Source organism: Neomonachus schauinslandi, chromosome 13 (assembly GCF_002201575.2).
Source record: "Neomonachus schauinslandi chromosome 13, ASM220157v2, whole genome shotgun sequence".
Classification (NCBI taxonomy): Eukaryota; Metazoa; Chordata; class Mammalia; order Carnivora; family Phocidae; genus Neomonachus; species Neomonachus schauinslandi.
The window spans coordinates 13,222,364-13,239,946 of record NC_058415.1 but is presented as its reverse complement, the minus strand read 5'-3'; the positions used below and the strand labels follow the sequence as shown (position 1 = coordinate 13,239,946).

At 40.0% G+C, this 17,583-nt stretch overlaps 1 protein-coding gene across 12 annotated transcripts in view; it reads left to right on the top strand.

The window, feature by feature from the left end:
- Positions 1–17,583, top strand: part of TRPM3 (transient receptor potential cation channel subfamily M member 3) — an 827,080-nt gene that overhangs the window by 588,414 nt on the left and 221,083 nt on the right. For all 12 annotated transcript variants that reach the window (XM_021694438.1, XM_021694434.1, XM_021694433.1 and 9 more), the window contains exons 4-5: positions 1,210–1,423; positions 4,876–5,000. In XM_021694438.1, the coding sequence (XP_021550113.1) occupies positions 1,210–1,423; positions 4,876–5,000 (339 nt within the window). The remainder of the gene's footprint in view (positions 1–1,209; positions 1,424–4,875; positions 5,001–17,583) is intronic.

Sequence of the window (17,583 nt, the reverse complement as noted above, 5' to 3'; positions counted from 1 at the left end):
TCTTTCCTCCACAGAGGATTTGCATTTGCTTATGCTGATTATCTGGAGCCATTACCCAGCCAGAACCATTTTAAATCAAGTACTTTGGTGTTTTTCAAGCCACACTGATAGTGTGAATGTGGATCAAAGCCTTTGTGAGGGCCCCCTGGTTTATAAATAATCAGAGGGGAATTTTCTTCCCCATCCACTCAGAACCAAGGTAGAAGCAGGCAGGCTTCCTTGCTCTCTTCTTCTGTACATCAGACTTTTGCTCCCTTTTTTCTTCCTTACACTTGAGAATGGAGCCCTTTGAAGTATCCCAGCTTACATGGGGTTCCTCCATTAAATTTGTCTGTACTGCATAAAGCCAGTAAAGCAGGTGCCCACATCTGCCAGGGTTTAGGAGAAACCCTCAAGTCCAAAGCCTGCTTTGGTCCTTCCTTGTCTCCTGAGGTTCCAGCTTCTACTTTGTTTGGGAATCTGAATATTGGCTCTTTTCATGCCCACTCAGCAATGCATTTCAAAAGGCTTTCAAATATATTTGCCCAGTAATTTAATTGTTTCCAGATAAAGATGGAAGTCTTTATATAATTAAACTGAGACCTAAATAAGTATGTATGTGATTATATACATGTTTATCATTGTATGTATTTATGGCATTTCATTTATATATACTTAGTATACTTATTTCCAGGTGCATCTGCTAATACCTTGAAATCTGATATACACTTTAATTTTTTTCGATTATTCTACAAGAATGATTGGCATGCCTTTTGTCACTTGTCTTCTTTAAGAAATATTTAGTATGCAGTTATTATAGATTAAATAAATGTAGTAAGTTGTTACCTTGTTTTAAAATTCTCATTACATTAGGTAGAACTGCAGAATTTTTCAAAACTGCTCAAAGTATCAGGGTCACAGAAACAGTGATATTCAGGCCCAGTTGGTATAACTGGGAAAAGTTGGCTTGCATTGCATTTTAGAAAATCAAACCATTTTGAAGTTTGTAATAAATCACAATTTCAAGAAGACCTTTAAAAATGGTGAATCCCTTCATCAAATGAAGACTCTCTTGGTAAAGAAAATGATTTGCCTTTTTTCAAAAATCAGATTTCATATGAGAGGTGTTCTTCAAGTACTGCACACATCGTTCCAGTCAGTAAAGATAAGGCCCCCCCACCACTAGCAGCCCTGCCCTGTCTCCCTAACTGGTGACCCTTCTTCTTCCAGTATGTGCGAGTATCCTTTGATACAAAACCTGATCTCCTTCTGCACCTGATGACCAAGGAATGGCAGCTGGAGCTTCCCAAGCTTCTCATCTCCGTGCACGGGGGCCTACAGAACTTTGAACTCCAACCAAAACTCAAGCAAGTCTTTGGGAAGGGTCTCATCAAAGCGGCCATGACAACTGGAGCGTGGATATTCACAGGAGGGGTTAACACAGGTAATTGGAAGTGGGACAGAGAAAGGCAACCTAAGGCCACAAGAATGTTGTAACTAAGACCATTTTCTCCTAAAGCTAAATATATTCGTATTCTCCCACCTCATCTCTCATCCCCGTGTGTCTATATTCACTGGTTCTCCATCCTCTGATACTTCTGCCCTTCATGACCAACATGATAACCATACAGGTAGTTCTCAACCAGGAAGAATTACGCACACCTGAGAAACAGGTTGGGCTATTTAATACTTGACTCTACAGAATTTGTAAACATGACTAATGGAATTTCACAGGATATTTTCAATACCTCAGGTTGCCAGATAAGCATCCAGTAATTTTTTTAAGAATAACCTTTGCTGGGGCGCCTGGGTGGCTCAGTTGGTTAAGCGACTGCCTTTGGCTCAGGTCATGATCCTGGAGTCCCGGGATCGAGTCCCGCATCGGGCTCCCTGCTTGGCAGGGAGTCTGCTTCTCCCTCTGACCCTCCTCCCTCTCATGCTCTCTCTCTCTCATTCTCTCTCTCTCAAATAAATAAATAAAATCTTTAAAAAAAAAAAAAAAAGAATAACCTTTGCTCTAAATTGGAAGCTCTGTGTCTGATCTTTAAGTGATTTTAAGTTTGAGGCAAATAGCTTTAATTTTTGTAAAATGCCCATTACATCTGGAACATAAATTGTGACAGCAAAGTCTGGAGTATTGTGTGTTTATTACTTAACATAATTTATTAAATCAACTCTGCACCAATAGAAGACACATCACACTCTGATTTCCAAACAATTTTTTCTCCTGCCAAATGAGTTTCTCTATATTGTGATACAGGTAGGCTGTCAAATCAATTCTCACAAACCCACTTACAGTTAAGTGCTTACATGCAGCAGATTATTAATGTGCAACTGATAATGGAATGGATGCCTCTAAATTGCTTTGAGGTATTTCCCCAGCCTGAGTCAGAAGTGCCGATTGGAAATGCACCAGGAATACTGCAGTAAGTTCATCTAAACTTGGTTCAAGGCTCTAAGTCTGTGCAGCCCGCACACATTTTGGAGCTGGGGAACAGTCTGGGCATAACCCTAGCCAACTAATTTTAAATAAGATGTTATCTCAAGATTGTTTATTCATTTGTGTGCAGTTTGGGTAATACTTGAGCAAGACCTGCACTCAGAATTCTCCCCAATACCTAGAATTTGTGAACATCCAGCATGCGACTCCATAAGCGCATTTCAGCAGTGAACGCTGCAGACTGCGCATGCTCATCATTGTTCGGTGGATTCCTAACTCAGTCTGTAAACTGACATGATCTTAGAATGACCTGCTCAGTCAGCTCTTTACTGTTTATTTGGTAATAATCAAATATCTACAGAGCTATTATCTTTCAGTGGCTGTTCAGGCTTTAGGCTCCAGCTTGCATTCAGTGTAGCGACCTCATTCACGCGTGATTATTTGGTCTTGTGTTTTCCTGGCCTCCCCTGCACCTCATCTACAGACCCCCTCGAAGGTTTCTAAAGGTTCAAAAGAAACTCTTAACAATCTTCTGTTTCTGGGAACTCGGAACGTTCTTTATTACCTTTCTTCTTTTATGAAATGCACCCAGTATCAAAGGAAGAAGTAACAGCATGAATACTGTAAACCAAAGAGTTCATCTCTGCCTCGCCCCAGGCTAGCATTCAATCCAATACCCAAAGTGAGGTTCTAATGGTGGCGTCTCAGATTTAGGTAAGAGGTAAAGGTAGGATTGTGGATGATGGAGGGCATACCATGAAGTTAAACTTGTCCCTAATGGGCCCTGAAAGGAGTTTTGCATATAAATGGGGGGGTGATGAACACTGATATTCCCAGCTTAACTCTTGTATTTGCTTTTTTTTTTTTTTTTTTACCATTACTTTATCTTAGAAGACCCCTAGAAAAGCTCCCAAGTGAAATTGATATTCTAATCAACACCGCCAGCATGGCTCAGTGTGGATTAGTGCTATTTACACTCTTTTATTTGATTTTTTTTTTTAAAGGAGGGTCTTTCTGTTTGATCTTATGAATATTTCAGAATGGCATGATTCACCCATGTGTGTCCTCCCCCATGATTAAATTGCCTGGTGCATTTTGTGTGCTTAGTTCCGTGCGGTGTTGGGGCCCTGACTCTGCTAGCACCTCAGACACGCAAAGGTGAAGTAAGACGCCGGCCCCCCAACCTGCCCCACAAGGAGTTTTACCCTCACGTGTGATTGTGACTCACAGAAGAATATGTTACATAACATACTGAGCGATTCAAGATACGCAAACTGCAATCCTGCTCAAAGGGAGGAAAAAATCAAATCCAACTCAGCTTTCCTATAGGAGATGGCACTAGGTGTGAATTTTTCCTTGAGAAATGGGTGGAATTGTAATAAGTGGACACAGCTTTTCTTAGAGAATATATTTTGCGTCTATAAAAATGATCACTTCGGGGGGGGGGTTACTGGATTAGAAGTTGCATCTTCTTTAAATGCCATTTGTCTTTATTAAAATATAAGAGATAGATTCCCTACCATCTTGTAAATGAGTTTTTTCACTTTTAAGTGGTGAGGAAGGCCACGGTGATGGGGAAGGTCATTATGACAGACGAGGAAAACAAATTAGAATAATGAAGCTAAAAAGCTGTATTTATACATTTTCAACATAAATTTTCCATAGAATATGCCAAGGCTTTCTTTACAAGTAGGGTCTCCACATTATGTGTCAATAAATAGGAAGATGAAATCAAGTTTAACAAAATATGATCTAAGTAACTACTCTATTTGAATGACCCTAACTCATACACAAACTCTGGTGTAGATTTCGTATAATATTCTATATGGTGCTTTTTATAGGATATACTCATGGTATTGGTTCTTAGCCATACTAAAATCATTATGCTTATAGTAGAAGAAGAAGATTCCCTAAGTTTAAAGAATTGTATTTATTTTGTTTTGTTTTTTAAAACATTGGATGCTTTTGAATTTTTTTTTCCTTAGGAAAAAAAGAACTTAAAGTCGAATGAGAAATGCATTGCTAGAGGGGCACCTGGGTGGCTCAGTTGTTGGGCATCTGCCTTCGCCTCAGGTCATGATCCCAGGGTCCTGGGATCGAGCCCCGCATCGGGCTCCCTGCTCCGTGGGAAGCCTGCTTCTCCCTCTCCCACTCCCCCTGCTTGTGGTCCTGCTCTCACTATCTCTCTCTCTCTGTCAAATGAATAAATAAAATCTTAAAAAAAAAAAAAAGAAAAGAAAAAAGAAGTGCATTGCTAGAGTTCATATACAAGTCCCGCAAATGTATCTGACATTAGAGCCACAGATTTATGTTCTCTTCTGAACATTTGTGTAGAACTGTGTCAAAATTTTATATTCAGTGCATTTAATCTTGCGAGACACATTTATCACAATTTCCTTTAGAACAATGGAGAGTAATTGCTTTAAAAGAAAGGGTAATACTTCTTTTTCTCCTAGGTGTTATTCGCCATGTTGGAGATGCCTTAAAGGACCATGCATCCAAGTCTCGAGGGAAGATATGTACCATAGGCATCGCCCCCTGGGGAATTGTGGAAAACCAAGAGGATCTGATTGGAAGAGATGTAAGTCCTAGAAACTGCGCCTGTCTGTGACTTCTCCTAAAGGTGCTATCAAAAGAGTAAAATAAAATTAGAATTCAAAATATACATATTATAGTACTCTTTTGGTCCCCACCTCCCAAAATGAAATTCATCTGAGGAATAGTTTATTCGAAGACCATGTATTTCCCAAAATCTACCTATATAAACTCCATCAATTCTTATGATCAGAAAAAATCCTAAGTAAGACATACTAACTACCCTCTTGGTTTGAATCAAGCAGTGGTCTTTCCTCGCCCATCAAATCTTACAAGTGCTGTTGGCACAGTTCTGTTGAGATTAATTAACCCCAGGTAACAAACTCAACAAGGTGCCGACCTCTCTTTCCTTCTCTCAGGTCCAGAGCCACACACTGATTGATCAGTCAGTTTTTGCCAGAGAGAACTTATTTTATTTTTTCTGAGTCATCATCTTCCTTCTTCTAGAGTCTTGTTTTTGTTTTGTTTTGTTCTGTTTTGTTTTGTTTACCACAGACAGGTTATCCCCAACCTCCTTTAGAGGGTTTTCTCTCCTACTAACCACCAGACTTTTTCCCCTATATAACACTTCTCAAAATTCCAATTGATAGGAATTGTAGTTAAACTATATATAATGGTCATACTTTATTCACTGCTTTTTTCCCCTGGTAATTTTAATAATTAATTATTGATCATTGCACCTCTACATAAGGTCGATATACTCTTCCCTTCCCAATCAAGGCCTGCCGTAGGGTATAACAAATGTGCTCAGTAGTTTTTCCAAGTTCCATGAGGTCTCTCTGAGCCAAAAATTCAAAGAGCTGGAGAATTAACTGGTCTTAACTTCTTCTATTGTGCAGCAATACAGTGAAACCATCTTATTTTAATAAAACAACACAGTCTCTGCAGTTTTTAATACAATGCAAAAATACTTTGAATAAAAAAATCAAACATCATGAAATGCAATAAAACACTCTTTAAATCCTTCAGGACCTTTAAGTGGATAAGAAGCGTCCTTATCAATGCTACACAATTACCTGTAGAAACACTAATTTATCTAGAAAACATGGAGTAAGAAATTAAGAGAAATTAAGAAAATAAGAGATATTAATTTTATCAGTGTAACAGTCTCTTAACTAAAATCTACTGGCTGTTTTATATCACTGATTTACATCATTGATTATCTCAAGCAGCAATTTCCAAAGTGATACATAGAACTGGCTGGAAAAACAAGCATTGCTAATTTTTTTAGAGTATCTGGAACTAGTCTCTAATGAAATATATTTGGGTTAATGCTTGCCTCAGATTCCAAGCTGGCTTTGAAGTTGATGGTGAACTACAAGTGCACTTTATTAATAAACGACTTAATTATTTAAAAATGTTGTGATGATTCAGAAGTCATTTTAAAATGTTCATTGCTTCAGGATCTCTATTGTAAACCTAAGTTACATTTATTCAGGTTTTTTTTAAGGACTTTATTTATTTATTTGAGAGAGAGAATGAGATAGAGAGAGCATGAGAGGGGGGAGGGTCAGAGGGAGAAGCAGACACCCTGCTGAGCAGGGAGCCCGATGCGGGACTCGATCCCGGGACTCCAGGATCATGACCCGAGCCGAAGGCAGTCGCTTGACCAACTGAGCCTCTCAGGTGCCCTAGTCAGTTTTTTTTTGGTGGGGGGAAAACCACTTTGGAACTTTCTTATTCAGATGAACTATGAATAAATGGAAGCTGAAGATTTCTTTATTCAAGATAGAGTAACCAAATAATTACCTCAATGCCTAAACATTTGCCAAGAATGCTGACCTACTGCCTTTTTGTGTCATTTTGTGTGTCTTCTAAATTCTACGTGAGTGCAGAAAGACAGTACTTACGTTACGTTTACTTGCCTTGCTGAGTTGGAAGAATAACCCCTGATTCATCTTCCTCCAGTTTGAGCTCCTTTCCTCTGATTTCACCTCCTCTTGCGCTTCTCCTTTTTACTCTTATTTTCTTTCTACCCACATTTGTTCCCAGTTTTATGTCAATAGGAACTTACATAGGCCTATTGCAGTGCGACTTAGTCGCATTGTCTGACTTCCCAATAAAAAAAATAGTCTCGTTCCCCACGCAGAGGGCAAAAGGAGGCACTCATGTTCAGTAAAATGTGCACATTCATTCTCCCTGCTCAACAGGGGGCTCTTAGAGGTAACCCGTGGCCCACAAAGATCCAAGTGAACCTGCAGAGAGACCATCGAAAAAAGGATTGACATTGACAAATTGTAAAGAGCACAGGAAAAACAGTTGTATTTTACTTTCTTAATAAATCTTTGACCGAAATCTATTGAATTTCAACCACTCTAGTACAGCCCGCCCCTCATCCCCCGCCCCGTCAAACTGGGGAGTTGGGATATGCATAGGGTTTCTCAGGCCCTTGTACAGCAACAGAATTTGTTTTTCACGTTGTAAATTACTTGGACCAAAGTGCTGCTTTTGGTGTACAAGGTATATGACATAGTTTGAGGGAAATTTTTATTATGTGTTTACTATTCTAATGTTATAATTAAAAAGGAATATGGTGCTAAGTTGTCACAAAAAGAAGTATTTGAATACAATATTAGTGATCCCATTTGAAAGTCCCCCTAAAAATCATTGAAGTAGAAGTGTTATCTGATAAACTTCTTAGGTAGTTATAAGAACTTTCATAGCCTAATTTAGCGCCTTCTGTCCTTTTCCTTCCATTTTATATAACCAAACTTACATGTAATAAACATCAAGAAAATAAACCTTAGAGCATCAGACATCAGGTAGCAGAGGAAAAAAAAACTAACGTATTATTAAAAATTTTTACCACTTCAGAGTTCTATCAAAATGCATTCATTTAAAAAAAAAAAGTTGTATTTTTGGTCTGGTCTATGTCTGTATTCCAGAATAAGGTCGAAGCGGCACAAAATAAATGTCAAGGGAAATCTAAGACACTTACTTGAAATAAAAATATAAGGATAAAAGAAAGCCTCCATTTCTTATGCCTAATATTATATTACAGTAGATTTTTTCCAAACTGATAGAATATAAAGATCCTCTTATTTCTGTGGGGATGACTCTGAGATGAGCACTTTCAGAAGCTGAACATTCAATTCAGTTCTATAGTTACTTTATTGGTAGAAGTGGTAGACACAGCAGTTACTGTTCATCCTAGCATTGATTGTCCCTTTGGAAGGGCACTGTAAAGGCAAAGACTAGTCCTACACATAAAAAAGAAAAACTAACTTTCCCTTGGGTCTGCTTCTAGATATTCTGAAGCACCTACCTCCCTTCAGCTCTTATCTCTTAGCTAGACTTTAGGTGAGACTTTAAAGATACAGGGCATGTATCTTTGGCTTCTCAGAGTTCAACTTAGAGCTTCACGTGTAGCAGGTGCTCAGGAAGCATCGATGAAGACAGATTGGGCATGACGAGATTCAGGCTATGCGGAAAATTAACGTTACAGAAAAAAAATGCAATGATACATCTTACCTAGTTCACAACTTTACCACAATTTCATCTCCACACATGCCCCCAAGCTTGATCATACTTTAGTAACTATAATGAAGGCATTTTTTAATCAACCATCTAAATACAAAACTATTTTCTTATGTAGCAACTCAAGGTGGGAGGTGGATGGTGAAGCTTCTACATGTTGGATATGGGGATAAAGAAGAATGAAATGAGAACAGACTTTTCTGTAACCCCTTTGAGAGACGCATGATCCACCCAACTGGGTAATGAACTAGGCTTGATTCTTTAAATTTAAATATCTTCTACTTTATTCAATCAAACCTCCAGTTAATAGATCAAAACAGCAGAATTTGGTGAGAAATAATGTTATGAATACTGAGATGGTAATAATTTTTGTTCTGCCATTACATGTGAAAAATGAATATTGTTCAACTGTCAAGTTTTACTACTCCTCTGTAATTTATCCGTATGATTCCTACTGCCCTATTCTTTTCTTACAACCCATAATCTACTCTTCAGTCAAACTGAGCTCAAGGCTCACTTCCACTAAGATGTCTTCCATGACTAACTTCACCCATAATGTCATATCTCTGATTATAATTCTCCTACAACCATCCTCTTCCCCAGTTTAGGTAAAAGTTCCTCAGAAATAGATTCAATTGTTTTCTTTGTTTCTTGTCAACCACTAATATAATACTTTGCATGAACATGAGGTACTTACCTGTGACCTAAAACTCTGTAAGAGTTTGTTCCTTCATCTCTAAGTGAACTATAAAAACACATGCTCTATCTTTATACAACTTGTATGAGCATAATCATAATGATAGTAATTGTAATTATTGAGCTCCTATTTGAGGAAGCTCTCTGAGATTGTATATATTAGCCTTATGAGGTATTATTATGTAAGGAAACTAAATAAGGGCTAAAACCAAGATCCACTATCTTCAAGGCTCATACACTTAACTAGTAGATTGCCAAGTAATATAGAAGAAAATATTTAATGATGTTTTTATTGTTAGTTGAGATACTGGCAAATATCCCATGCCTGTAAACTGAACTAAAAAATAGGCTATGAGAATGACCAGAACCCTTTTCTTTGTCCCTAGAGAATCTTGATCTGGATAGATGATGAAAGTATCCCCATTGTAAAGTCAGGAAAGAACTTCCATTGAATTCAATTTTTACATGACGCATTGTAGCCTTAGATTTCCCTACTTTGGAAAACAGTCTGACCAGAATTGTTTTAGGTAATTGAGCAGTTCCTAAAACCTTTATAATTTGTCATTTCCCAAATCTAGACTAACAAAACACATGCCAAATTAAAAACCCAGGCATGATCATAATGCAGGATGCAGGGAGGCATTAGAAGTCACTTTTCATTTTCACTTGAGGATGAAAATTGTATTTGGGAAGATTTCCAGCACATCATCTTATGTGGTTATTAAATTATCATGACATTCAATGATATCTTCTATTTTCCCCTAAACCGTAGATTTATTCTCAGAATTTTATAACCTTTAAGAGTTCTTATATTTAATTGGAAAGTATTCTTTTGATGCCATCTTTATATTTCAAGCCAAGAAAAATCAAGTTTAATAATGCACCTGATTCATAATTCTCATGTAGTTATCAACTCAGTGTATTTGTCACTTATTTCTAAAGCAAGCCAAGTATGACCTCATATTGTAAGCTCAGAAAACTTCCCGGTAATTGTTCTTGCATGGACTTTATTGGACTTCCATGACTAGGTTGTATAAGATGTTTCCAGAGGATGTGAGAGGAGAAGTTCAGAGACAAGGGGACTCACCCAAGTCTGTTACAGTCATATAGGAGCCAACTCTAGCTAACCCTGGACCACATTCCAATCCTGGGCTGCATTAGTGACATAGGGAATGCAGTTTCAATGAAGCTAGTGTTGAGTTTGGATTTGGACATGTTGAGTTCAAAGTTGCTTTGAGAGATCTATGTGAAAATGTCCAGCAGGACAGTAAGTTTATGAGGTGGAGTCTCAGGAGCCAGATCTGGCCATATAGTCAGACTCGGGTGACATCTGCCTATAGATGACAATTAAAGTCATTGTGGTGGATGGGCTCGCCAGGGGAGTATGTGTGGAGTGAGGAAAAGGAAGGCCTACACCTGGATCCTGATGGTATCCAACATTTAATGGTTGAGCAGAGGAAAAACAGCCTGCAAAGAAGACAAAAAAGGGCCAAGAGGTAGAAACAAAACCAGAGAGTGTTGTGGAAGCCAAGGCAACAGTGTGCTTCAGAAGGATGGAGTGAAGGGCAATGCCCGGTACACCTGAGAGACTGAGGAGGATGAGGACTTGGAAGTGTTCGTTCTTTTTTTTAAAAAGATTTTATTTATTTGACAGAGAGGGACATAGCGAGAGAGGGAACACAAGCACGGGGAGTGGGAGAGGGAGAAGCAGGCTTCCCGTGGAGCAGGGAGCCCCATGCGGGGCTCGATCCCAGGATCCTGGGACCATGACCTGAGCCGAAAGCAGACACTTAATGACTGAGCCACCCAGGCACCCCTTGCAAGTGTTTGTTCTATTTATCAAAACAGATATCATTGGCATCACTAGTCAGAACGATCTCAGAAGAATGATGAAGGGGCAGGTCACAACTCAATGGGTTAAAGAGGGAGAAGTGAAAAAGTAGAGATGGCCAGGAGAAACCAACCTTTTAGAAGTTTGGCTGTGACAAGAAGTGAGTAGCTGAAGGGAGCTGTAATTTGAGGACTTTTTCTCCAAGAAGGAAGGGACTTGAGTTTGTTTCTGTGTTGATGATAGGGGAGAAAATAGGGATAGTGAGAATAGAATCGATGAAATAAGTCCTAGAGTGGCCCTGAGGTGATGGGGTCCAGAGCTAAAGGAGAGAGGAACCATCTGTATCCTTATAACTGAAGGAGAAGAGGAAAGAGTATGTATTGCAAAGGGTTGGGGGCACGATATTGAAGTTTCAGCCTGGAGGTTTTATCATTTATCACTGAAATAATAATAATAAATAACAACAACAACAATAATCAAAATAGCAACACTTTTGTTGAGCTTAATACGTTTCAGCACACATCATAGATGCTCACTTAATTCTCATAATGGCATTCAGAAGTTGTTTAGTCTCATTGCCGTCCTTCCGTGTCTTCAGTTGTTTTTAGTCTCACTGCCATTCTTCCGCGTCTCTGATGGTAAAACTAAACACAGAAAGATTAAGTGAGTTGCCCAGTGTTACATGACTAATAAGTCACTTAGCTGGGATTTCAGCCTACACCATCCAGCTCCCAAGACCACATCCTTACCTATGATGCAATACGACTTCTCCGTAGTCATAGCAGCGATCATTTATCTGAGTTCATATGTGCATTGTGCCATGTGTTTTATATCTCATTTATATATTTACAGTACCTCTGATGAGGTGGTTATTATTATTAATCTCCACTGACATAGGGAGACGCTGAGACACAGAGAACAACCTGCTTCGGGTCACCCGACTGCCAGGTGTGTAGGTGTGGGAGTCAGGCCATCTGCCCAATGAGGAGGATGGTGTGAGGGGTCAGACATGGGCAGTGAGAGAGTGGAGGATGGCGATAGCCCCAGGGGAGAACAGGAACCAGAGCTGACTGGAGCCCAGGGAGGATGCAGGGAGGCATTAGAAGTCACAGAATCACGATGCACTAGTGAATCCAGAATAGAGGGGAGAGAATACATTTTGAAGTCTCAAGATAGCAATAATACACTATTGTGTTATCTACTGCTGTGTAACAAATTACCCTAAAACTTAATGGCTTGACACAACACTGTGTCACAGTTTCTGTGGGTCAGAAATTTATCAGCAGCTTATCTGTGTGGCTCTGGCGTGGGTCTCTCTTAAGGTCACAGTCAAGATATCAGTTGGGGCTGCATCATCTAAAGGATCAAATGGAGATATGGTACCTTCTTCCAAGATGACTCATTCATATGGCTCTTGGTAGGAGTTCCTCCCCATGTGGACCTCTCCAGAAGGCTGCTTTATTATGGCAGCTGGCTTCCCCCAGAGTAAGTGATCCAAGAGAGCTAAAAGGAACCCTTTTATGACCTAGTTTTGCAAGTCAACACACCATCATTCTGTTTTATTCTCTTTCTTAGAAGTGAGTCACTGAAGACTGCAGACTGGAAGGGAAGATTTTTGAAGAATTTTCTAACGTATTTTAAAACCACCCCACTGATACATGGTGATTTCTAAAGCAAGTGACCCCTTGTAGAACTTAAGGGCCTTTTTCCAGTGTAAGTAGGTCCTTAACCTGGACAGTCCATGGATTCCCTCAGAATGGGGCAAAGGGAGGTGAGCCTGAAATGAGGACAGTGTAACCTTCTGCCAGCCCATGAGTTGCGGGACACGTTTTCAGAATGCTGCAGAAAGACATAATTGTTCACCGGTGGATTTTAGCGTGGATTTTGCAGCTGAGGTACCCGGGCACTCTTTGGGATGGATGCTGGGGTTTGCTGGCTTCTTGTTTGGATTGCTGGGCTCAGAGGCAGCATCTGGGTTTCATATGACCCTGCTTTATACCTAGATGTGCAGCTGAGCTGGCCGAATGGGAAATAACCTGTCCAGTCTCCCTGCTGGTACAGGCCTCACTAAGGTTGTGAGGACACATGGTGCCTTTCTCTGTTCGGTTTTCATCTCCTCCTCTCAGTCCCCATGTTCCTTGTTCTCAGACACAGAGGGTGCTGCCCACGTCTCAGCAATACCCCCTCATCTCTCCCAGAAATGCACACCTGATCCTAAGAGAACCTTGCCTATCCTTTTTGTGTCTCTTTCTCCAAAGTACAAACCCCATCTTGCCTCCTGCTTCTGCCTGTCCTGACCTCCGCATACTCTACAGTTCTAGATGACTCATCTGGAAATAATCTGATCAGCTCTCACAGGGATTTTAGTGCTCAGCTCGTCTTCCCTCTAAATGTCTCCCAGCCTGTAAAGGAGTTTAAGACCTACGTGCTCTGTAGATTGAAAGGAAAGAGTGTTTGTGGGACATGTTTGACCAAAAGACTTCACTTCTCTGAGCATCGATAGTTTTGCCTATAAAATAAGCTTGGAACGGATTAATCCATGGGGAAGTGTTTATCATAGTGCCTGGCATATACTAAGTGATCAATAAATCCTCATCTTCCTCCTGCCTAAATTAAAACCATGGTGCTATTAGGAGGGAAAGAATGAGTTGGTGTTCCCCTAGCCTGCTACTTGCCAGGGGCATACTGATATACACCTCACCGGGTCCTAAGTTCAGGGATTGCCAAAGGCCTATGATTGATGACTCAAAAACCCAATTTAGCTCAATTCAGTTCTGTTCAGGAAAGGAGTTGCAGATGAGCCAACTGCCCTTGCCTTGTAGAAAGCACTAGAAAAGGGAAGAGACCCCAGGACAGGAGTGAACCACCTTTGTGGCCTTTTTCTGCACTAACTTGGAAGAAGCAAATGTACTTTTCAACACAGGCTGTCCTGACTCAATCTTAGAAGTAGAAAGCCCTCAGAAACTACAGTCAAGTCCTCTACTTTATAGAGGAGAAACTACCGTCCAAGAAGTTTCTTTCAATCTGTGTAACTTGAACATTTAGTGAAAGACTACCTAGATGCAAGATTATGTCTCCTCAAGCCAGCACAATACTCATCACATACATTTCCTCAAGACATTCTTTTTTTTATTATGTTATGTTAATCACCATACATTACATCATTAGTTTTTGATGTAGCGTTCCATGATTCATTGTTTGCGTATAACACCCAGTGCTCCATGCAATATGTGCCCTCTTTAATACCGATCACCAGGCTAACCCATCTTCCCACCCACCTCCCCTCTAGAACCCTCAGTTTGTTTTTCAGAGTCCATCGTCTCTCATGGTTCGTCTCCCCCTCCAATTTCCCCCCTTCATTCTTCCCCTCCTGCTACCTTCTTCTTCTTCTTCTTTTTTTTTTTTCTTAACATATATTGCATTATTTGTTTCAGAGGTACAGATCTGAGATTCAACAGTCTTGCACAATTCACAGCGCTTACCAGAGCACATACCCTCCCCAGTGTCTATCACCCAGTCACCCCATCCCTCCCACCCCACCCCCCACTCCAGCAACCCTCAGTTTGTTTCCTGAGATTAAGAATTCCCATATCAGTGAGGTCATATGATACATGTATTTCTCTGATTGACTTCTTATGTGTGAATAGAGGAAGGAAGGAATGAGTTGAAAGACTTGCCCACGGTCACAAATTAGTAGCTGGAGGAACTAGAACCACCCCCCCAATCTCCTGACTGCCCACTAAGTACTCCTGAGTGAGACCAGAACATGCATGAAAATAGCTAGGAAAACTCAAGCAGGTATCATAGATCAGCTCCCAAATGATCCACTTAAGCCCACCCATAGGGAAAAAAGGCAGCACACCAACACCAGCACATAAAGAATGTTCAGATTTTCCATGGTGTCTCTAGATCAGTCCCCTCCTGGCAACGATAATGACCCAACAAGTACATCAAGGGCCTTCACCTTCATTAATCTCTCTCTTTTTTTTTAAGATTTTTATTTATTTATTTTAGAGAGAGAGAGAGAAAGTGTGGGGGGCGGGGCAGAGGGAGAGGGAGAGAAGCAGACTCCCCACTGATTGCAGAGCCCGACTTGGGGCTCGATCCCACAACCCTGAGATCACGACCTGAGCTGAAACCAAGCGTCAGCTCTTACCCGACAGAGCCACCCAGGCGCCCCCACCTTCATTAATTTCTTAAGCAGCTTCTACTTCATTGCCTCTTTGTTTCAGAGTCAAGATATACAGAGGCCTTGGAACCAGAATTTTACCAATCAGCCAGTATAAAGTGGTGTAGATGTATTAAAGAGTGCAGAATTCTCCCGTCTCCCCTTGAGGGACAAGAAAGGGGCAAAATGTCATTACTTAGAAGTATGCTGGCCCATGATACCCGAAGAGTACAAGGTATCTAAAATCCGTTTCTAAGCAAATTTCCCTTCTAGGTACATATAATTCCGTTTTTACCAATCATGAAAGGTCACATGATATGTAGGCCTCTCAGATGCTATTCAACCTTCATCAACCCAGATTCCACATCTGAAATATGAACACGGAAAATTATTTGAGCGACTCTCTTCTTAATTCCTTCAAAGATGGTACATAACCTGGACCATCCTATATTCTTAGGAGAGGTGATCCATTATGTATGGGCATTAGGGCTTGATTCTCTCAAAAAACAGTGGCTGAGGAACATGCTAGAGCTGTCTAACATGCCTACATGTCCTGAACATGTCACAGTTGTGTGGCTATGCACTCACGTGCACACACACGCACACGCGCATGCACACACGTTTCCAAAAAAAGCCCTTTTTTATGAGCTCTTAATAATGCAAGCAGATACATTACCTCTAAAATTTTGTCAGAGGGAAGAATTCATTTGTATTCATGTGACACAAAGGCATTGTTTTTTTTTTTTCCTATTTGAGAAGCATTAACAGGAAGATCAGCAAGTCTTTTGTAGATATGCAAATTATAACTCAAATAAGAATAGACTGCTGGTATGTTTGTTATGAAGAATATTAAGTGGATTTTGTAGGCAAGTTAGACCAACACGCATTCCTCCTGAAGCATTTGGGAAGGTCTTTCCAACTTTGCAGTTAATCCACCAATAATTCTGGAGCATCGCCCTCTTAAATGGCCTGAGAGGAGGTGATGTACGAGTAAAAACACGTTGTGTGTTTTGCCAACTGATTGCTAATTTTTTTTCTTTACTTAAACTGATTGATTCAAATCTCTTGTGGAAAACAAAAGTCCGTGATAAGTCTGTCATCTTGTCATTTTGGTCACTAGTTTGCAATGGTAAAATCAGTTTATAGTTGGTAAAATAAAGCCAAACTTGAGAAGGAATTCACATGTATAGATTGCCTGCCAGGAACCAGGCAAAGTGCCAGGTACTTTGCATCTATAATCTCATCTAACCGCCATGAGCTAAGTGGTGTTCTCATATCCCTTTTACAGATTAAAAATGTGGGCCTCAGATTTACACAGCCACTGACAGAACTAATGGGATTCAGACAGATTTCCATGACTCATATGTTCAGGATTCTCAAGGATTCAGCAGATCTTCCTCCAGTGAAGACAGGAAAATAAATTAGGGCATTTTACTTACTTTTCAGATGTATATCCCCTATTATGCAGCAGACAAAATCTCTGCCAAACATGACCACCTTTAACTTACCTTCATATAAGATCAGATGAAATGGGGAGCAGTAAGATGAAGAAATTAAAATTCATGAGTGATACTGTAAACTTGACCCTCTTGCCATGACTGATTCAAAGGAACAGTATTTCCAAAGAGCTGGTGTGCCATGTTTCACAAGAAAAGATCAAAACTCAGAAGACTGATGCCCCACTGTCCTTAGAATCCTGTGGTGGAGGAAACATATAGAATATAGTTAGATGATTTAATGATATTCTGTTATTCTCAGATTGTGGTAAGTATGTCAGTTGGCCCAGAATTATTTTCACTACCTTATTCATTTGAAAATTTCAAGTTCACTGATGGTCTTTAATTAGGTTCCCAGGAATTAGAAAATGTGTTCTTATGTCTGAGCTAGAACAAGTGTCTGGGATTCACTGTCATGCATCATTTAACTTCTAGAAAATCCACTGTCCCTGCCTCTTAAAGAAATATTTTGGGTCTTCCTCCTCCTTGGCATGGAGCCTTGGGGACCTACTCAGAAAATAGAGAAGAGTAACTAAAGTATTTTCTTTTGTCCAAAAGCACAATGCCGAGGCACTTTAAGGATAGGAGAAAGTCCTTCTGCTAAGCCTCTTTCAACAAAGCATTAATATTTATTAACTTGCACTCTGCTATAGAATGAATGTTTTATGATCAAAAATGAGTAACAACAAAATGGGAATTTCAACCACAAGCGACCCACTCATCCAGTGATAAAGAACTCAGGATGGAGTTAGCAAACCACTGTCTCTGTATTTTGGGGGACTCTCATGCACTCATCCAGACAAAGGAGTAATTGAATACTGCTCCATTACTGGAAAAAATCCCATCCATTACTGGAAACAATAATCAAAAAGTTATGAGCTTCCTTTATCACTAAGAGTCA